The sequence below is a fragment of the Artibeus jamaicensis genome, unplaced genomic scaffold (genome assembly GCF_021234435.1).
Source record: "Artibeus jamaicensis isolate MK-2021 breed Jamaican fruit bat unplaced genomic scaffold, CSHL_Jam_final contig_519, whole genome shotgun sequence".
Lineage (NCBI taxonomy): Eukaryota > Metazoa > Chordata > Mammalia > Chiroptera > Phyllostomidae > Artibeus > Artibeus jamaicensis.
This window is the reverse complement of record NW_026521871.1, coordinates 24,959,180-24,975,127: the sequence shown is the minus strand read 5'-3', so window position 1 is coordinate 24,975,127 and position 15,948 is coordinate 24,959,180. Positions and strand designations below refer to the sequence as shown.

The window sequence follows — 15,948 nt, the reverse complement described above, 5'->3', positions numbered from 1 at the left end:
GTCTTTGTTTCTGTCCCAAAAGATCCTCATCTGCCCGTGCAAAAGCTGCAATGTCAGAGACAAACTGCACTGTCAGAGACAAAAAGCATAGCAAAAGTGTGTAGTCACGAAGACTACAGACACCAGCAGAGATGGACAAACATCTGGTCCATTAACCTAAAACTGGCTCAGTTTAGGAAGTTGCTTTTGTTTTTAATGTGATTTAATTCTGTAAATTTATAGCCCAGGTCCCTGGAAAAGCAGAGAAAGCGATGTCCTCCTCCACTGTTAGGGTTCAGTCTGTCACCGTCTGTGTGATAGAGGGTCTCCATTTCTCTCAAAGCAGAGCCAGCCAGCAAGCTGTGCCGTGGGGCATATGTGTTGGGCTGTGGCTGAGAAGTCTCCAAGAACCTCGAATGAGGCAGAACAACTTCTGGCTCCATTTGGCATTGCTCGTACATCCTAGAAGGACCTAAGATCCTTTGCAGGCACTAGGACTTGGCTCTCTGTCATTACCAAGGCTGTGCAGCACAGTATCAGGGTCATTGAAAGGCACTATGGAGATCGTGTTATATTGCTCTCTGCTTTCCAACCCCAGATTTGAAAAACCATCTGGGGCTCTGTTAGTCCTTCACTTGAGTCAAAGAGCTGGGATGGCAGCCACTGCCAGCACCTCCTGGCTGACCTGAAAGTTGTCTCTGGATTCAGTTCCAAACTTTTCCCTGTCTTGTAATCACATTTTTATCCTCATTTTGGTCAGTGTATATATTTCACAATGCTCCTTTTATCCCTGCTGAGATGGTCTCAATGTCCTCAAGCATATAAAACCACTGTTAGGTCATGTTGCTCATTCACGTGGCCTCTCAGGAGATCTATGTGGATTGGAACCCTAGGTTCACATTCTGATTTTTCATATATTTATTCTTTTGCTCCTAGGCTGGTATTTTGATTTTGATATGGAAGTGGACCAGACACCCAAGGAGTGTGCTTTCTGCAACCCCAGCAGGGTTACAAGTCCAGGCCTCCTGCTGTAGACATTTTGATGAGACTGTGACCTAAGAAGGGTGACCTAGTGCCTGAAGAAAGCAGACCTCCATATAATTCTCCTGTTTTACAGCCTAATTCAGGGGAGGGTTACCAGCCACATTACAGCTGTACTTCCTCAGAGTGTCAGCCACCACACCCCAAGAAAGTTTGAGAGCTCCGCTGTCACATTACCGTGATTGGTTACTAATGTAGTTCTCCGCCCTCCTCTGTCCTGAGCTGGAATAGCCTTTAGTGAGGCCATTAGTGGCCTTTTACCAAATGCTAGTAAAACTCCCATTCTTGAGAGCAGATGTTTCTAGATACTTACTTCACTCTGTCAGCTGTGAGCCCCACGGCACGTGGTGTTCCTACAGTGCTCTCGCTGACGGAGCAGGGAGTGCGGCAGCACTCATTAACAGGTGATTGCATGCACCTCTCCAATACTGGAAGTCTGGTGGGAGCACAGCTCTCTCCCTCACCCACTGTGTCTTCACGTTTCGAAACCATGCCTCGCGGTCAGCAGGGGCTCAGATATTCACTGAATAAATAAGTGGGCATGCAGGTGGGGGCTGTGCCCTGTTTGCCCTTCCTTGCCTCTCTGGTTTTGAGCCCCTGACTAGACCTGCATTATCTCATCTCTTTTAATACCTTTCTTCCCATGCTCTTTCTGAAAAGCATTATAGTTTGGCTCAGACTGTCATTTTCATTTGCCTACTGATTGCAGAGGATTGGAGGTAAAATGATCATGGCTGTATCCTTCCATTTTACTGAAGACCCCGGGAGCTACAGTGAGTTGCTGAAGCTTATAGAGCACATCTTACATGCCTACGTGATTGCTGCACCTCCCCTCTTCCTTGGCAGATTCACGTCTTTGGTTGAATGTGGCCAGTAAACGTTATTCAAAAGCTTCTTTCTAATCTTGCTTATGTCCTAAGTCCCGGAGCCCCCTGGAGAGGAACCATGTGTGCCCATCCCCATTTCATTCTCTGATAATACAGTTACATGCAGTACAGCCAACTCTCTCCCAAGTTATCACTTCTCATTCCTAAGTACAAATAATTTCTCAAGCCATTAGGAAGGAGCATTCAGGCTTCAGTATGTGCTACCCAGTGTCTGCGACTTTTGTCCCAGGTTAGTGTCCTTTCCATGCTGAAGGTCCTGATTTGGCCTTGACAGTTTCCAGAACAGTGACTAATGCTTGACTGAAGTAAGCTGTCAGCCAACCAGTCTTTACTGTTACCCCAAGGAAATAGTAACAGGTCCTAACTGGTTTATTGGAGTGAGAATGGTGATGGAATAAACAGATGGTACAGTACGAAGTCACTTGACTGGGCATTCTGGAAGAGATGGAATCAGAGTTAACATCATTTTAGCACTTGGATGACTGGGGAAATGAACACATCAGCAGAGAGAGAAACAGACACGCAGGCACAGTGCAGGGTTAGAGAGAGAAGGTAAACTCAACATGGGACATAGAGAGCATCAAACATCCAGATCGTGTTTAGCAAGCAGTTGGAAATATGGAGCCAGAGGTCAGGGAAGAACTCTGGGACAGAACTGCAGATTAAAATGCAGAGGACTGTCCATATCAAGCTAATGTTGAAGTCACATTGTTATATGTGTAGAGTGAGAGATGAAGGGAACCTTGAAACACCCATTTAAGGAAGGTATGGGAAAGAGGACTCTAAGAGTTTAATGTTGGGCCATGTATGTCTTTTAAATAGGGGCGAAAGTGAGCGGTGGCACAGGCCAAGGGAAAGGACCCAGAGGGGTGGGGCAGAGTAAAGATGCAAGAGAGGTGTGGGGAAGTAATTTCTGGATCAAGGTGCAAGGGCTTTGAGCTTGAAGTATTTGAAGCACCCAGCTTCAGTGTAACAAGAATGAAGACGAAAAGTATGGAGTCATTTTAATGAGAAGAATGTTTAGACAACTGTGTCCCAAACAGAAAGCTGTGTGCCTGCAAAAATGAGGTAGATGCAGAAGTCTGCGGGCGTGAAAGGGGTAGGAAGAATTTGAGATAGGAATTAAACATCCTAGGGCATGTGGGAGTCTCCTGCAGGTGAGTGCAAGGCTTGGGGAGCAGAGGGAGGGTCCCGCCGAGACGGGGCGGCATGCACTGAGAGACCAGGCGGCTGGGTTTGGTGATTTTCTACTGTAGCATCTGTCAGCAGTTTGGGATGTGAAACAGGAATGATTGGTGGGAGGATAGTGAAAGGAAGGTGTTTATATTAAGTGGAGTATCTGAGCGAGAAATCCAGGTCAGGGAGAAAGCTATATGAGGGTCAAAAAAAGTAGGCAGTGAGAAAGGGAGGAGTTTAGGGGGGCTAGAAGGGACAATGGGAATAAGGGGCAGATGTGCGGAAAGGTGAGGATGGGGTTAAGTTTGGTCTTGGGTGAGAATAGATCAAGATAGTATGTTTTCTTTAGCCACTTACAAATCTGCAAATCACTGTATAAAAATTACCATTACTACCCTATGGCTACAGTGTGGTTCCCTGAACTTAGTAGTTTGTGTTCTCCCCATCACCTTAATTTCAGCTCCTTTTTTTCTCTTCCCATTTGGTTTGAACATCCTCAGATTTCCCACCCTCCTACTCTGAGGTCAGCCTTCTAACTCCTTTCATTTTAGAATAGGTCAGTGATCCTCAATCTTGGTGGCATCCTGGACTCTACCTGAGCTTTTAAAAAAAAAATCATATAGGTCCCTGGACCTCCCCATCCCGGAGACTCTGATTTAATTGGCCTGGGGTTTGTTTTTTAAAGCTCCCAGGTGATCTTCCCATGGGAGCAGTGACTCCCACTAATGTGTTGTCCATATCAGGAACTACCTGGTGAGCACAGGACTCCTCTAACCAGGACCATATTATAAGCATGGCTAAGCATAAGGATTCAGCTGCCAGACTTCAGCTGGAGTCAGCTGCCTGGGTCCCAGTCTCAGCTCTGTGATTCCAGGCAATCCTTGTATTACCTAAGTCCTCGGTTTCTTAATATGCTGGTGGGAAGAATCATGATTATGCCCCAAAAAAAGGACAAATCAGATAATGTACTCATTCACACCACACCTGGCACAAAGAAGTACTCAACAAATACTAAGTCTTGTTAATATTTGTATTGATTGTACGAGCATTTTTAATATGTTGCCTTTCCCTAGGACCACACAAGTTAAAAACTTAATTTCTTCACCACACTATTTATTTTGTATGTACACATTGTTTATTGAAGGAAAATTGTAGGCTACCTTGTTTTTAAATGTTCAAAAAAGCTTTGTGATTGCATGTAGCAGGGCTTAGTGCTATAGTGAAAAATGGCAAGGATTACTTTTCTAAATATTTAACTTAGGTTCCATTTGCTTGGTAAGAAAGTAGCCAGAGAGTGACTCTGTCAGAAATCCACAGATTTCATTTCATAAAGGCTGAGTGTGGACTCTGATCTTCCTAGAATCTCAGGCTGGCAGGAGCCAGTAAGTAGTTCAGTTATGTCTTTCCCTCTTTCTCAAGACTGTTTATGCAACATCTCTGCACTGTTTATGCCATGTAATTGTTGTTTCAAGTGTTTTTTTTTAAATAATCAAAGAATCTGCCCCTTATACCTGTCATTCATTCAGCCTGGTAGGTCCTTAGGGGTAGCCCAGCCTTTCTGAGATTCCTGCCCCCACCGCAAAATGATGGTTCCAGAGGTAAAAACTCTTGCTCAAAACACCATTAAACTTCTAATGACGTATCTTACTTGCATTTACAAGCAGTGAAATTTGTCATCTTTGTGTTGTTATTTATGCAGCATTAACCTTTTTCTCCAGATCATTGAGACTGAAAATATGATGGACCGAATTGTGACTGGCTTGTCTGAGTCTAGTGTCAAGGTGCGGTTAGCTGCTGTCAGGTATGAGCTTTAAATGGTCTGAATAAAAATCCCCTGCCATGTGTTTAACCTGTTTCCTTTCTGGACCTTCACCAAGTCAGCACAGAATCCAGGCGTTACTCGAAAGTCTACTCAGGTGAATTCAGTGTGTGACATTTTAAACAGAAGCTAGTCTAAAAAGCCCATGAAGATTTCTGATGTAGTAGAATTAGTAATGTCTGGATATACTTGAAGTGGATGTTAGTAATTGTGAAATGCCAAGCAGTGTGTTTGAAAAGTATGAGTTTCAGCTTCCTGTGAGGCTAATTTTGATTATTCTTTGTAGATGTTTGCACAGTTTATCTAGATCTGTGCAGCAGCTTCGAACCAGTTTCCAGGACCACGCCGTGTGGAAACCCTTGATGAAGGTAAGGAAAGAAAGGGTCCGCACGCGGCACCCATTCCCACGGAGCCTTGTCGAGGTAGCCGGCTGATGGCGTTCCGTGGTCTAGGAGTACACGTGATTTTTGTGCAGACCGTGTCAAACAGTTACTTCCATTTCCCCAAGTCTCAGGTTCTAGACCTGCAGAATGCGTTTCTGAGGTCAGCATCTCATGTGTGACAGGGACGTGCCTGCCTGGTTTTCTTTTACTAAATAAAACTTTAGTTATTTTATCTGATCTCCCTGTGTGTTTAGTATTACACTTTGGACTTATATCCAGTCATCTTTGTAATTTTTAGTTATAAAAGGAGGCGAATCAGCCATTTACAGATATAATCTGTTCTTAGTCTTTGGAACTCCCTTGATATTTTTTAACACAGCTGTTGCCTCCTGCTTCTCTACTTCAAAATAACTTCTTTTGGTTTTAGGTCTTTTCTTGGTGCAGGGGGAGGTTGTTCATGTCAAATCTGAATTGAGACTCAGAATATATATCAAGTTGCTAAATAGTATTATTCCTGATACATTACAGAACCATGGGTCAACTTGGCCTCTGGCCCATTCTTTTATCTTTAAGTGACCAAACACCTTGCATTCAATCAACAGAATTTTTTGTTTATGTTTTTTGTTTTGTTTTTTTTTAGTACCTGCTAAGAAAGCCTCAGGGCACAGTAAAGCTACCACAGCTTTTTTACTGTAGAGCTCTTGCCTTCAGCTTAAAGCATCAGGTTGCCTTCAGCTTAAAGCATCAGGTTGCAGTCGGAAGCATCAGTGTGGTAGAAACAGGAGGCTTCGGGCAGCAAGACTGTGGAAAGAGAGGAGCAGCATGAGCAGAAATGTTACATTAGGGTTTGTGCAGAAAGCATATGGGGCCTCCGGGGCTGCAGTGCAGGGTCGGGGTGTGAGCACCGGCGAAGAGTCGGACGGTGCTGTCTTCAGTCGGGTGATTTTCCTGTTGCCACTTTACCTTAGATTACACCTTTTTCATAGCAGCTTAATCTTGGTTTATTGATTCTGTCCATTCAAAATTTTTTAAGTATTCCCTGTTTTCCTCCCTAATAGCTCAGCTCAGTACCCCTCTCTCATGTGAATCAGAAGTGAGTAATGTGTGGTTTCTCACCCCTTTTACCTGCGAAAGGTTTGGTGAGCAATCTGGAGGGCTTTTGTGCACTTGGGTACATGTGGGTGTATTTACTATCAAACTGCTGCTCTGTTGTACATTTAAAGTATGGATAGCATTAGAAGCTGGGAAGTAGGTCAGTAATTTATTTTTGATATTTTGGTTCCTCTTACTTCAGAGACTGCATGTCTATTGATTTTTACCCTTTTTCATTTCCATGTTTTATGTCTTGGTTAGCAAACCACAGGAGAGTAGCCATTTGATTTCAATTAAAATTTGTACCTGTGATCATTTTTTGTCAATATTTTGTGAAACTCGATTTGGTCAAAGTTAGATGTCAGCTTCTGAGTTTCACAGGTTCTATCTTATCCTACACGGAGCAAATGCTTTTAAGAATTTCATAGACTATCTTGTTTTAGTTTATCATTTGGTGTTACCTAATTTGAAAATAAAACTTGATAAAAGCACATTAATTTCTATAAAGTAATAAATACTTTAAAAAGTGAATCATATCAAGCAAAGCAGCTTTTTAAAGCCTCTTATGTACTCACATATTTAAACCAGTGATTCTAAGTAGTGTGATTTTGGAAATGATTACTGCTCTTATTTTACAGAAATTCTCACACCCATTTTGTACTGTGACATTTGGTTGATATCGGCCAGGATAAATTAGGCCATAGGTATATAGATTATTCCTTTAGAAGCTTAAATTTGTTAATAGAAAATGAGACTGGCATGGCCACACAGAATTTGAGCAGTGTGGACAGTAATAAGGCTCTTAAGAGAGGCCACAGACAGTGGTAGTGGTTGCTTGGAGGATAGAATGCCTTCTGCCTGGGAGGGCTCCATGGAGGCTTCTGGAAGGAGATGGCCTTACAGCACGGCTACGGGGTGTGCTGGAGAGATGTAGGAAGGTCATGGAAAGGCAAGGGACGGTGACCAGGGTCTTAGAGAGGGTGGTGGCACACACAGAGATCAGCATAATGCATAAGATTTGATCTTTATCAACTAGCTAACAATTCACAGGCAAGTTAAAACAGTATCTTAGGAAAACTGCTTCTGTTTTGTAATTCTTGCTTTTTCTTAACTTTAGAAATTCAGATTTGATTTAGCTGAAGTAGCCAAATACATATTTAAAGAAGCAGATGATATGTTTAACTCTAAATGTTTTTTGTGATTCTCCATTTCCAATTTGCATAGCTAGAGCTCCTAGGACTGGTTTGGGATCACAAGCCTTATCCAGATCTGGTCCCAAATGCAAAGGATTTAGGTGGAATGGTTATTGCATGTAAGTGATACTGTATGAAGCCCTCTGTCTTAGAATCTAGAAAGAATGGGTTCTGATTAAAGCTCAAGGTGACCAACATTTGTCATCATGCTGTGTTGTCTTCTCAGTTCAGTGTGAGTCTGTGGCATTTACTTTACTTGATGCCTGCCACATGCCTGGTATTGTGCTTGGTGACAGCACAAACTATGGCAACACATTACCTTTCTAAAAACCTTACTTATGTAGTAGGTACTGTGAATGAAAACGTTCTAAAAATCTTTTCATTTATTAATTCTCACAACAACCTTATGAAGTAGATACAATTATTATCCCCATTTGACAGCCAAAGAGTTCATATACCTATTCAGTGGCCGAACTGAAATTGGCATTCCGGTAGCCTGTGTTCTTATCTTTTGTGCCATGATGCATCTCTTGTTATTCACTCTGTCACATTTTATCCTGATAGTTCTATCAAGGAAGTGGTGTTTAATTCAACTCAAAAGCGCAGAGAGTTAGGAAATGTACTCACGTGCACACATCTCAGAAGTGCGGGGTAAGAGTTGGAACCAGACTAAGTGATTCCAGTCTCCAGGACCAGCTCCCCACATACCCTGTCTGTGCAGCAGCTTGTTCCACCCGTGCTCCTGGTCAAATAAGTCTTTCTAGGGACACTTCAGAAAGTGCTGGGCCCTAGGACAATTTTGTGGTTTCATAATTGGCCTGATTCGTTACAGTAGAATGAGCTAACTTTCCCTAAACCAGTGCCATAGTTTTCAGACTATTTACATAGGGCACCGCTGCCTGTCTTGTGTCTGTCTGCTTTTCTGTGCAACAACCCCACCCTGGTGGTGGAGCTGTGGCTTCTCCAGCAAGATGGATGTGAGGGTCATAACTCCAGCACTAGGTAAAGGCTCACACGGTGTCACGTGGGTCTTTCCTAACCAGCTCTCTAATATGGGAAATCAGGGTGAGAGATAAATTGGGCTTTTCTTCCTCATTTATTCCTAAGATCTCACCTCCATGTCTCCAAACCATTAATAGCATCCCCTTTTTTTTAAATTTCCTAGGTTTTACAAAATGCACCAGATGAAATCCTAGTCGTAGCATCGTCCATGCTATGTAATCTTCTTCTTGAATTTTCTCCAAGCAAAGAGGTTAGTATTGATTTTTCTCTTCCTAGACCTTGCTCGGTCCTACCAAGACAAACCTTAGTCAAATAATCTTCACAGTAGTTGACATTGGAATTTGAACTTTGGTTTTAGAAACCTACTTCTGAGTTGTTTGATGCTACAAGGAGGAGGGCAGCAAAATAAATCATTTTTAAATATGGTTATTATTTTCTGTTATGCCTTTTATTCTGCCTGGCATATTCAGATTATTTTTAAAATATTACAGTTTACAGTAACTAAACTGCCTGCAACTGCAAATGCAAGAAATTAATTACAAAAATAATAGACTATTTTCAAATTACATTTACTAAAGAGTAAATTAAGACTCAATTTGTAAACCAAGATTATAAGTAATTTCAAGGAGATAACTGCTGGCATCAGAAAATAATCTTTTTAATGTTTAGTATTAATGGTAGTTGTTTAGACAAGGATTAAATGAGATATTTTCCCTTATTTTGTCCATTTTGTAAGTTATTTGAGCGTGTATTATTCTAACAGGGAAAATTTAAATCAACTGTAATAAAGGAAGGAGGAAACCCTACAGAGTTAATTTTGTCGTGCGGAAGTGTCTCTGGTGTGCCCAGTCGTGATGAGGTTTAGACATTGTCCTTATTGTGCACCGAGCAGTCCCATTTTTGTTGGACTTCTTTTCTGCATTATAATACCTACAGACTTCTGACTGGTAATCGGGAAGGCATTAGTAATGGGTGGCAGTTCAGAGACAGCCGTTCAACAAGCAGTAATAATCTTGGAACAAAAGGGGAGAGACTGATCATTATTCTGAAGGAGACAAAGGCGAGATAGGATGCCAGCACTTCCATCAGTTCTTCTCTGCCCTGTTGGTGGGGATCTTGGTCTGATGACAGTCAGGCGCAGCCAGTGTGACACCGTTGGTCATCCTGCATAGCTATCATGAAGCCTCAGATCCACCTTCAGAATAGTGAGGGTCTAGTTACAAAGTAAGGTAGATGAAGGCAGGCATAGGATCATTAATACAATGGGTTTTTCATATTAAAAGTAGCTGGCTTATAGTTAGCAGTACTGTATTGTATATTTGAAAGTTGTTAAGGCAGTAGATCTTGAAAGTTCTTATCACAAGGGACAAAATTGTAGCTATGTGTAAAAATGAATTTTAACTAGACCTACTCTGATGATCATTTTGCAATACATACTTATATTGAGGAATGTTTTACACCTGAAACGAATATAATATTTTGTCAGTTATATTTCAATAAATAAATAATAAACTGGATTTTGAACTGGAAGGTAAGGAAGTGCTATAACAGCATTATTGGGCCAGGTGACTAAATTGGAATATTGACTGTAGATTCAATAAAAGTACTGTTTTAATGTTAACTTCTCTGAATTTGGTAAGGAGAAGATTCTTGTTCTTAGGAAATACACTTTGAAGTAGTAAGGGTAAAGGCATGATGTATTCACTCTACTTTCAGGTGGTTCAGAAAAGATGAAAAAGGCAAATATACTGACAGCTGTAAGAAGGGAAGGGGAGGTGGGGACTGACCGAAAGCAGGTGAAGGGATTAGTCAGAGAACATGTATGAAGGACCCATGGATGGACATGGACAACCAGGAGGGGACTGATTATGGAAGTGGGGGGAGGAGAGGTGAAGGAGGAAAAAGTGGGACAACTGTAATAGTATAAACAATAAAACATTTGAAAAAGCAAAAATGCAAATATAGGTGTATAGAATGAAAGAGATAATGAATAAGCAAAATGATATGGAAAAATATTAAAAATTGGTTAATCTGGGAAAAGAATTTATGTAAGTTCCATGTATCAGTCTTTCTACTTTGTAAGTTTGACCTTAGCTGAAAATAAAAAGAAAATTATAACACAATTTGTACAAGTAGAGGAATGTGTATCCTTTGAAAATGTCATCATGAAACGCACTGCCCTGTTTCTTGGTATATAAGTCTCAATTGTTTAAGACATTTTCTAGAATCCTCTTGACAAATGGCCTTTTAAGCATTTTAAGCCTTTTAAGCGTTCATTGGTGATGTGAATCAGTCTTCTAGGATTTGAACTTTTACAAAATTAACAAAACTCATTTTCAGCTAAGTGTCATAAATTAAGTGATTGGGCTAAAGCATGCTATTTTAGGTGTAAAACGTGGTATGACTGTTAAGTGTAAGACTGTTCTGCTTGTATTATTGAGAAGTAGTCTTGCAAGTAGCTCTAAAAGTCGAATTCTGTTTGGAGGAAGATTGACAATTTGGAAGGAAGATGGGTTATATTAAGTTCCATTCTAAATCAGCCAGTTGCTTCATAGTCCCAGCTTGTAAACAGCTCTCGACCTAGCGGGTTAACATGCCTACACAAAGCAGGAGCACGGGCTCTCAGAAGATGCTGAGAAGGAGGGTGTGGAACTGGATCATGGAATCGTAAAGAGTGTGTGTAGAATGGACAGGTGATTAGGCTATGTCCTGCGTCTTTCAGGACTCCCAGAAAAGCGGGATTATTTGTATTTTTAGATTTGAGAGAGAATAAGCGTTTTTGCCCCTCTCAAGGTGATTTTTATGGCCACCTCACTCCCTGCTCTGTGAAAGTTGCTTGGATTTGGGTAAGAGTGGGAACAAAATCATAAGCAGAGTGCCACTGTGTGTGCACATTTAGTTTGCAAACCTGAATTAAGCTGTGTTGTTGTGTTTTTGTGTTTGTTTTTTCCCTTTCCAATGGCAGCCAATTTTAGAATCAGGAGCTGTAGAGCTACTTTGTGGATTAACCCAAAGTGAAAATCCTGCTTTACGAGTGAATGGAATTTGGGCTCTTATGGTATGTTTCACTCTTTTATGTATGTCATCATTTACAAAGAGAATAGAGCTTTTTCAAAGGTAAAACTAAAGAATGTATTATTTGAAACATCTGGATGTTTTTCTTAATCTTGCTATTTTAGTCCAGCTTTCTAATGACCTAGGACCTAGAAGACTCCATATTCAGCTTTCAGATTCAAATATAAGCAACTTACTAGGCCACTGTGTGTCTCTGTTGTCCTACTTATTATTAAGGAAAGTGGACAGATGTTTTAACTTGACATACCTAATTTTGGAAAACAAATTTTCCTTATCATGAACATACTGATGTATGTATAGGGCTACCTACTTTACAAAGCACTTTTGTGTCTCCTTTGTTTTTTAAAATTTTATTTTTAAATTACAGTTTACATTTAATATTATTTTGTATTAGTTTCAGGTATGTAGAATAGTGGTTAGATAATCATATACTTTACATAGTGATCCCACTCCCACCCCTGATATTTTAAGTACCCACCTGGCACCGTACATAGTTATTACAATATTATTGACTGTATATCTGTGCTGTACTTCACACCCCCATGGCTATTTTGTATGTGTCTCCTTTGCTTTTTATAGCAACTTTATTAAATAAGCTAGGGAGTGTGTATATTTTACAGGTAAGTAAACTAAGGCACAGAGTGATTGAATAACCTGTCCATGGTAATAAAATTTGTGTATAAACTGTTTCTAGGAAATGATTTATAATATAAATTTTTAAAATTTATAACTATGAAGCCAAAGAACCATTTATCCTTAAGATTAATAAAGTAAAATTTGTTGAAATCCTATCTAGATTTTTTAAAAACACATTTATAGTAATTACAGTTTAACTGCCATGTACCAGACACTAGGCAGGTGTTTTATACTTATCTCTTCTTCTTACACTAAGTTACGCTGGTATGTATCCACCTTACAGCAAGGACACTGGGACATAGGGAGGGTGAGTGAGTTGCCCAAGGCCTCAGAGCCAGTCAGTGTTGAAAATGGGCTCGAACCTGTCCCAGGCCCATACTGTTCTCCCCGTTCCAGGTTATGTCCACTGTCTTTCCACATGAACTTTGGGATGGAAAAAAATCATCTAAGAAAGTACTGAATCCAGTAGCTTCACACTTATTTCTCTCCTTAACCTTGCACCAGCTTTTAGCACTTTTTCTTGTTGAAACTCCTTCCTAGGAGTTAATTTCTTTTCTACCTAGCTTCCTCTTTAACAGTTTTCTCAGGGGACATTCTCAGAATTTCAGTTCCCGGTTTCCAATTCCCTTTACACTTTGGTTTCAGGCACTTCATCCACTCTCACGGTTTCAACTTCCACTAACAGATGAGGTTACTGTGGAACATACGTAGCCAGACATGACTCCCTGTTCCCAGTTCTATCACTTAATCCATGAGACTACATTTGAGGACTCTCTGACGTGTACGGTTTTAGTATTAAAAATTGAATTTATCATCCTATTCCCCAAATCCACATTGACTATTCTCATTCTCATCAATCTCCATATTACCAGCCAACGTGTTCTCTCTCCACTTACTGTAGAACCTTGGAATCATCTTTGGCCTGGTCTGTTGACATCTTGCTCAGTACTGTTCTTGCTCTTCCATGCCACCTTGCATCATTAGGTATCTTGATCTTTCATACATCTTAACTCTTTAGTTAAAAATAAGTTCCTGGAGGGCAGTACCCACGTACTATAATAAGTCTCTAGTTTACAAGAGATTTTTGTACCCAAAGTTGATTTACAACTTATTTGGAATATACCACTTTTTTTCCTTCAGACATGGAATTATAACTTCAGGTGAAGCTGAGATAGTCCATAATGTATCCAGAAAAGAGAAAATAGCTACTGGCCATCTGGGTTTGCTGGTGGGTTGCTTGGATACAGCCCCTGCCTCCTGCGTGACATGGCCCAGCCGTGTCAACACCCAGCATAGGATTGTGAACACAACAGGTTTCATGCCAGTGGAGTTTAACAAGACCCACTGCTTATTTTCTTCCATAATAAACCTTAATTTTAAGTCATCCTCAAAATGCACGGCACAGTATATACATAGTTGTTAATGGTCATTTTGTTATTAAAGTACACAGCAGGCAACTATGGATACTCTTGGAGAGTATCCTAGTCATGGATTTTCAATTTATTTGAGAAATCTTAAGACACTCCAATGTCAGTGTCAGGAAGCAGTCATATTCCTAATAAAGGAGTAAATACTGAAGTGACCGTTGTTTTTCCCTTGACAGATACAATTATAGATAATTAACAGGAATCAGAAAAATAATGTGACTTATACTTAAGGGGTTTTTGCAGATTCTATTAGTACCTTGAAAATAATCAGTGTTACTATATAATTTAATAAAGCAAATGTAAACATGATTCTTGAAATTTCTTTAACCCTTTCAGAATATGGCATTTCAGGCTGAACAAAAAATAAAAGCAGATATTTTACGAAGCTTGAGTACTGAACAGCTATTCCGGTTGTTATCAGATTCAGATTTGAATGTGCTGATGAAAACACTGGGACTTCTTAGAAATCTCCTCTCTACTCGGCCTGTAAGTAAAATCACTGAGGTTTCCAGATTAGCTTCCCCTACATATCCATTGTGAGACATTGCCCTCCCTTTCCTCTCCAAGTATGATCGAAAAACTCCTTCCCAGAGAAGCAAGGACTTGATGTCTAGACCTGTCACCTGCATAGATGTGCTAGAAGCTGCTTCACCAAAGTGCCACCTGACCCTTCATTCCTGCACTGCCTGTCCTGTCTCCTTCCCCTTCCTCCTTGCTGCGTACAAGCCTGTCCTAATTCGTTACTTTATTCTTACCTGGTTTGCTGACCATGGAGAGTTTTCTTATGGCCTAATCAGTTATCTCTGAGGCCTCTGATTCTTTCACTTTAGAGAATCTCCCTCAGTGGCATTCTGTAGACATACATCCCCAAACCCCACACACACACACACACCCCAGCCCACATGTACTGGATTGACCTCAGAAGATGTCATTGTGGAGAACAGTGGGTATATGGAGGAGCAGGGGAAGCCGAGCCTTGCTCTGGGGTCCCTCTCATTGTTCCCTAATGGGCCCTGAGCAGCATAGTCGGTGGCCATTCATGTAGATGAAAGAACATGAATGGTCCCTTCTCTGTGCCTCATTTGTTGTTGCTTTTATTCAGTTTATTATATAAACTAAAAAGAAAAAAAACAGTTCACTCATTTCCCCCACCCCATGCCATACCCCTTACCTCTAACAACCACAAAACTGTATCTGTATTCATGAGCTTAAATTTCTAATTTCTATAAAAATATTTGTATATGTTATTATGTATTATTATTTATATATCACTTGTTTCTTGAGTCGTCTTTGTACATTTATGCCCCAGATAGCAAGTATAACTATACCATACTGTCCGTGTCTCTGGCTTCCCGCATCTCCTTCACCCATTTTTATGCCTGTTTTCTTTCATCTTTCATATGTTTGGGCTTGAGGATCCCATGTGATTATAATTCTATGTTCTCTCAAGACAAGTCTATGCTCTCTTCATTTTCGAGTCATCAAAAAAAAAAATGTTGAAGGCGAAATATAGCTTTAAAATGTAATACACCCTGTTCTTTGGTATCTGGTTCTATATGCTGTGTTGTTCTCTTTGAAGTAGTTGTGTATTTAGAAGCCTTCTGTTATATCCTATGGTTTGTTCCTTTGTTCCCCAGATGATAATTGTGGATTTCCCATTGTTTTGCAGCATATAGATAAAATAATGAGTACTCATGGAAAGCAGATTATGCAAGCCGTCACTCTTATTCTGGAAGGAGAACATAACATTGAAGTCAAAGAACAGGTACGTGTTCCCTTTTTTTGAGGAATATCTTTTTTTTAAGATTTAAAAAAATTATTTATTTATCTTTAGAGGGGAAGGGAAGAAGAGAGGGAGAGAAACATCAATGTATGGTTGCCTCTCGTGTGTCTCCTGCCTGGGAACTGGCCTGCAACCCAGGCATGTGCCCTGACTGGGAATCAAACCGCAATCCTTTGGTTCTCAGGCCCACATTCAATCCACTGAGCCACACACCAGCCAGGGCTGAGGAATATCTTCTGATTATACCAAGAAAGGTTTTCTGCCACCCGTTAAACTCTCTTTAAGAACTCTTCCCTCTGAAACAGAGAACATGACCAGAGTGTATAGTTTCACTCCCCCTGTCATGTGCTGTACACACTGTCTCGGTCTCCGCAGGGACAGCCGCCTCCCATCATTCTAGAGTGAACCCTCTCTTTAGGTTCACCATTTCTAGTCCTTTCTACCACCATGCTCCG

At 40.7% G+C, this 15,948-nt stretch overlaps 1 protein-coding gene across 3 annotated transcripts in view; it reads left to right on the top strand.

Annotated features, from left to right (window-relative positions):
- ARMC8 (armadillo repeat containing 8) overlaps positions 1–15,948 on the top strand; it is a 100,973-nt gene that overhangs the window by 67,116 nt on the left and 17,909 nt on the right. For all 3 annotated transcript variants that reach the window (XM_037139435.2, XM_037139433.2, XM_037139434.2), the window contains 6 exons: positions 4,802–4,884; positions 5,189–5,270; positions 8,736–8,822; positions 11,538–11,630; positions 14,047–14,196; positions 15,380–15,475. In XM_037139435.2, the coding sequence (XP_036995330.1) occupies positions 4,802–4,884; positions 5,189–5,270; positions 8,736–8,822; positions 11,538–11,630; positions 14,047–14,196; positions 15,380–15,475 (591 nt within the window). The remainder of the gene's footprint in view (positions 1–4,801; positions 4,885–5,188; positions 5,271–8,735; positions 8,823–11,537; positions 11,631–14,046; positions 14,197–15,379; positions 15,476–15,948) is intronic.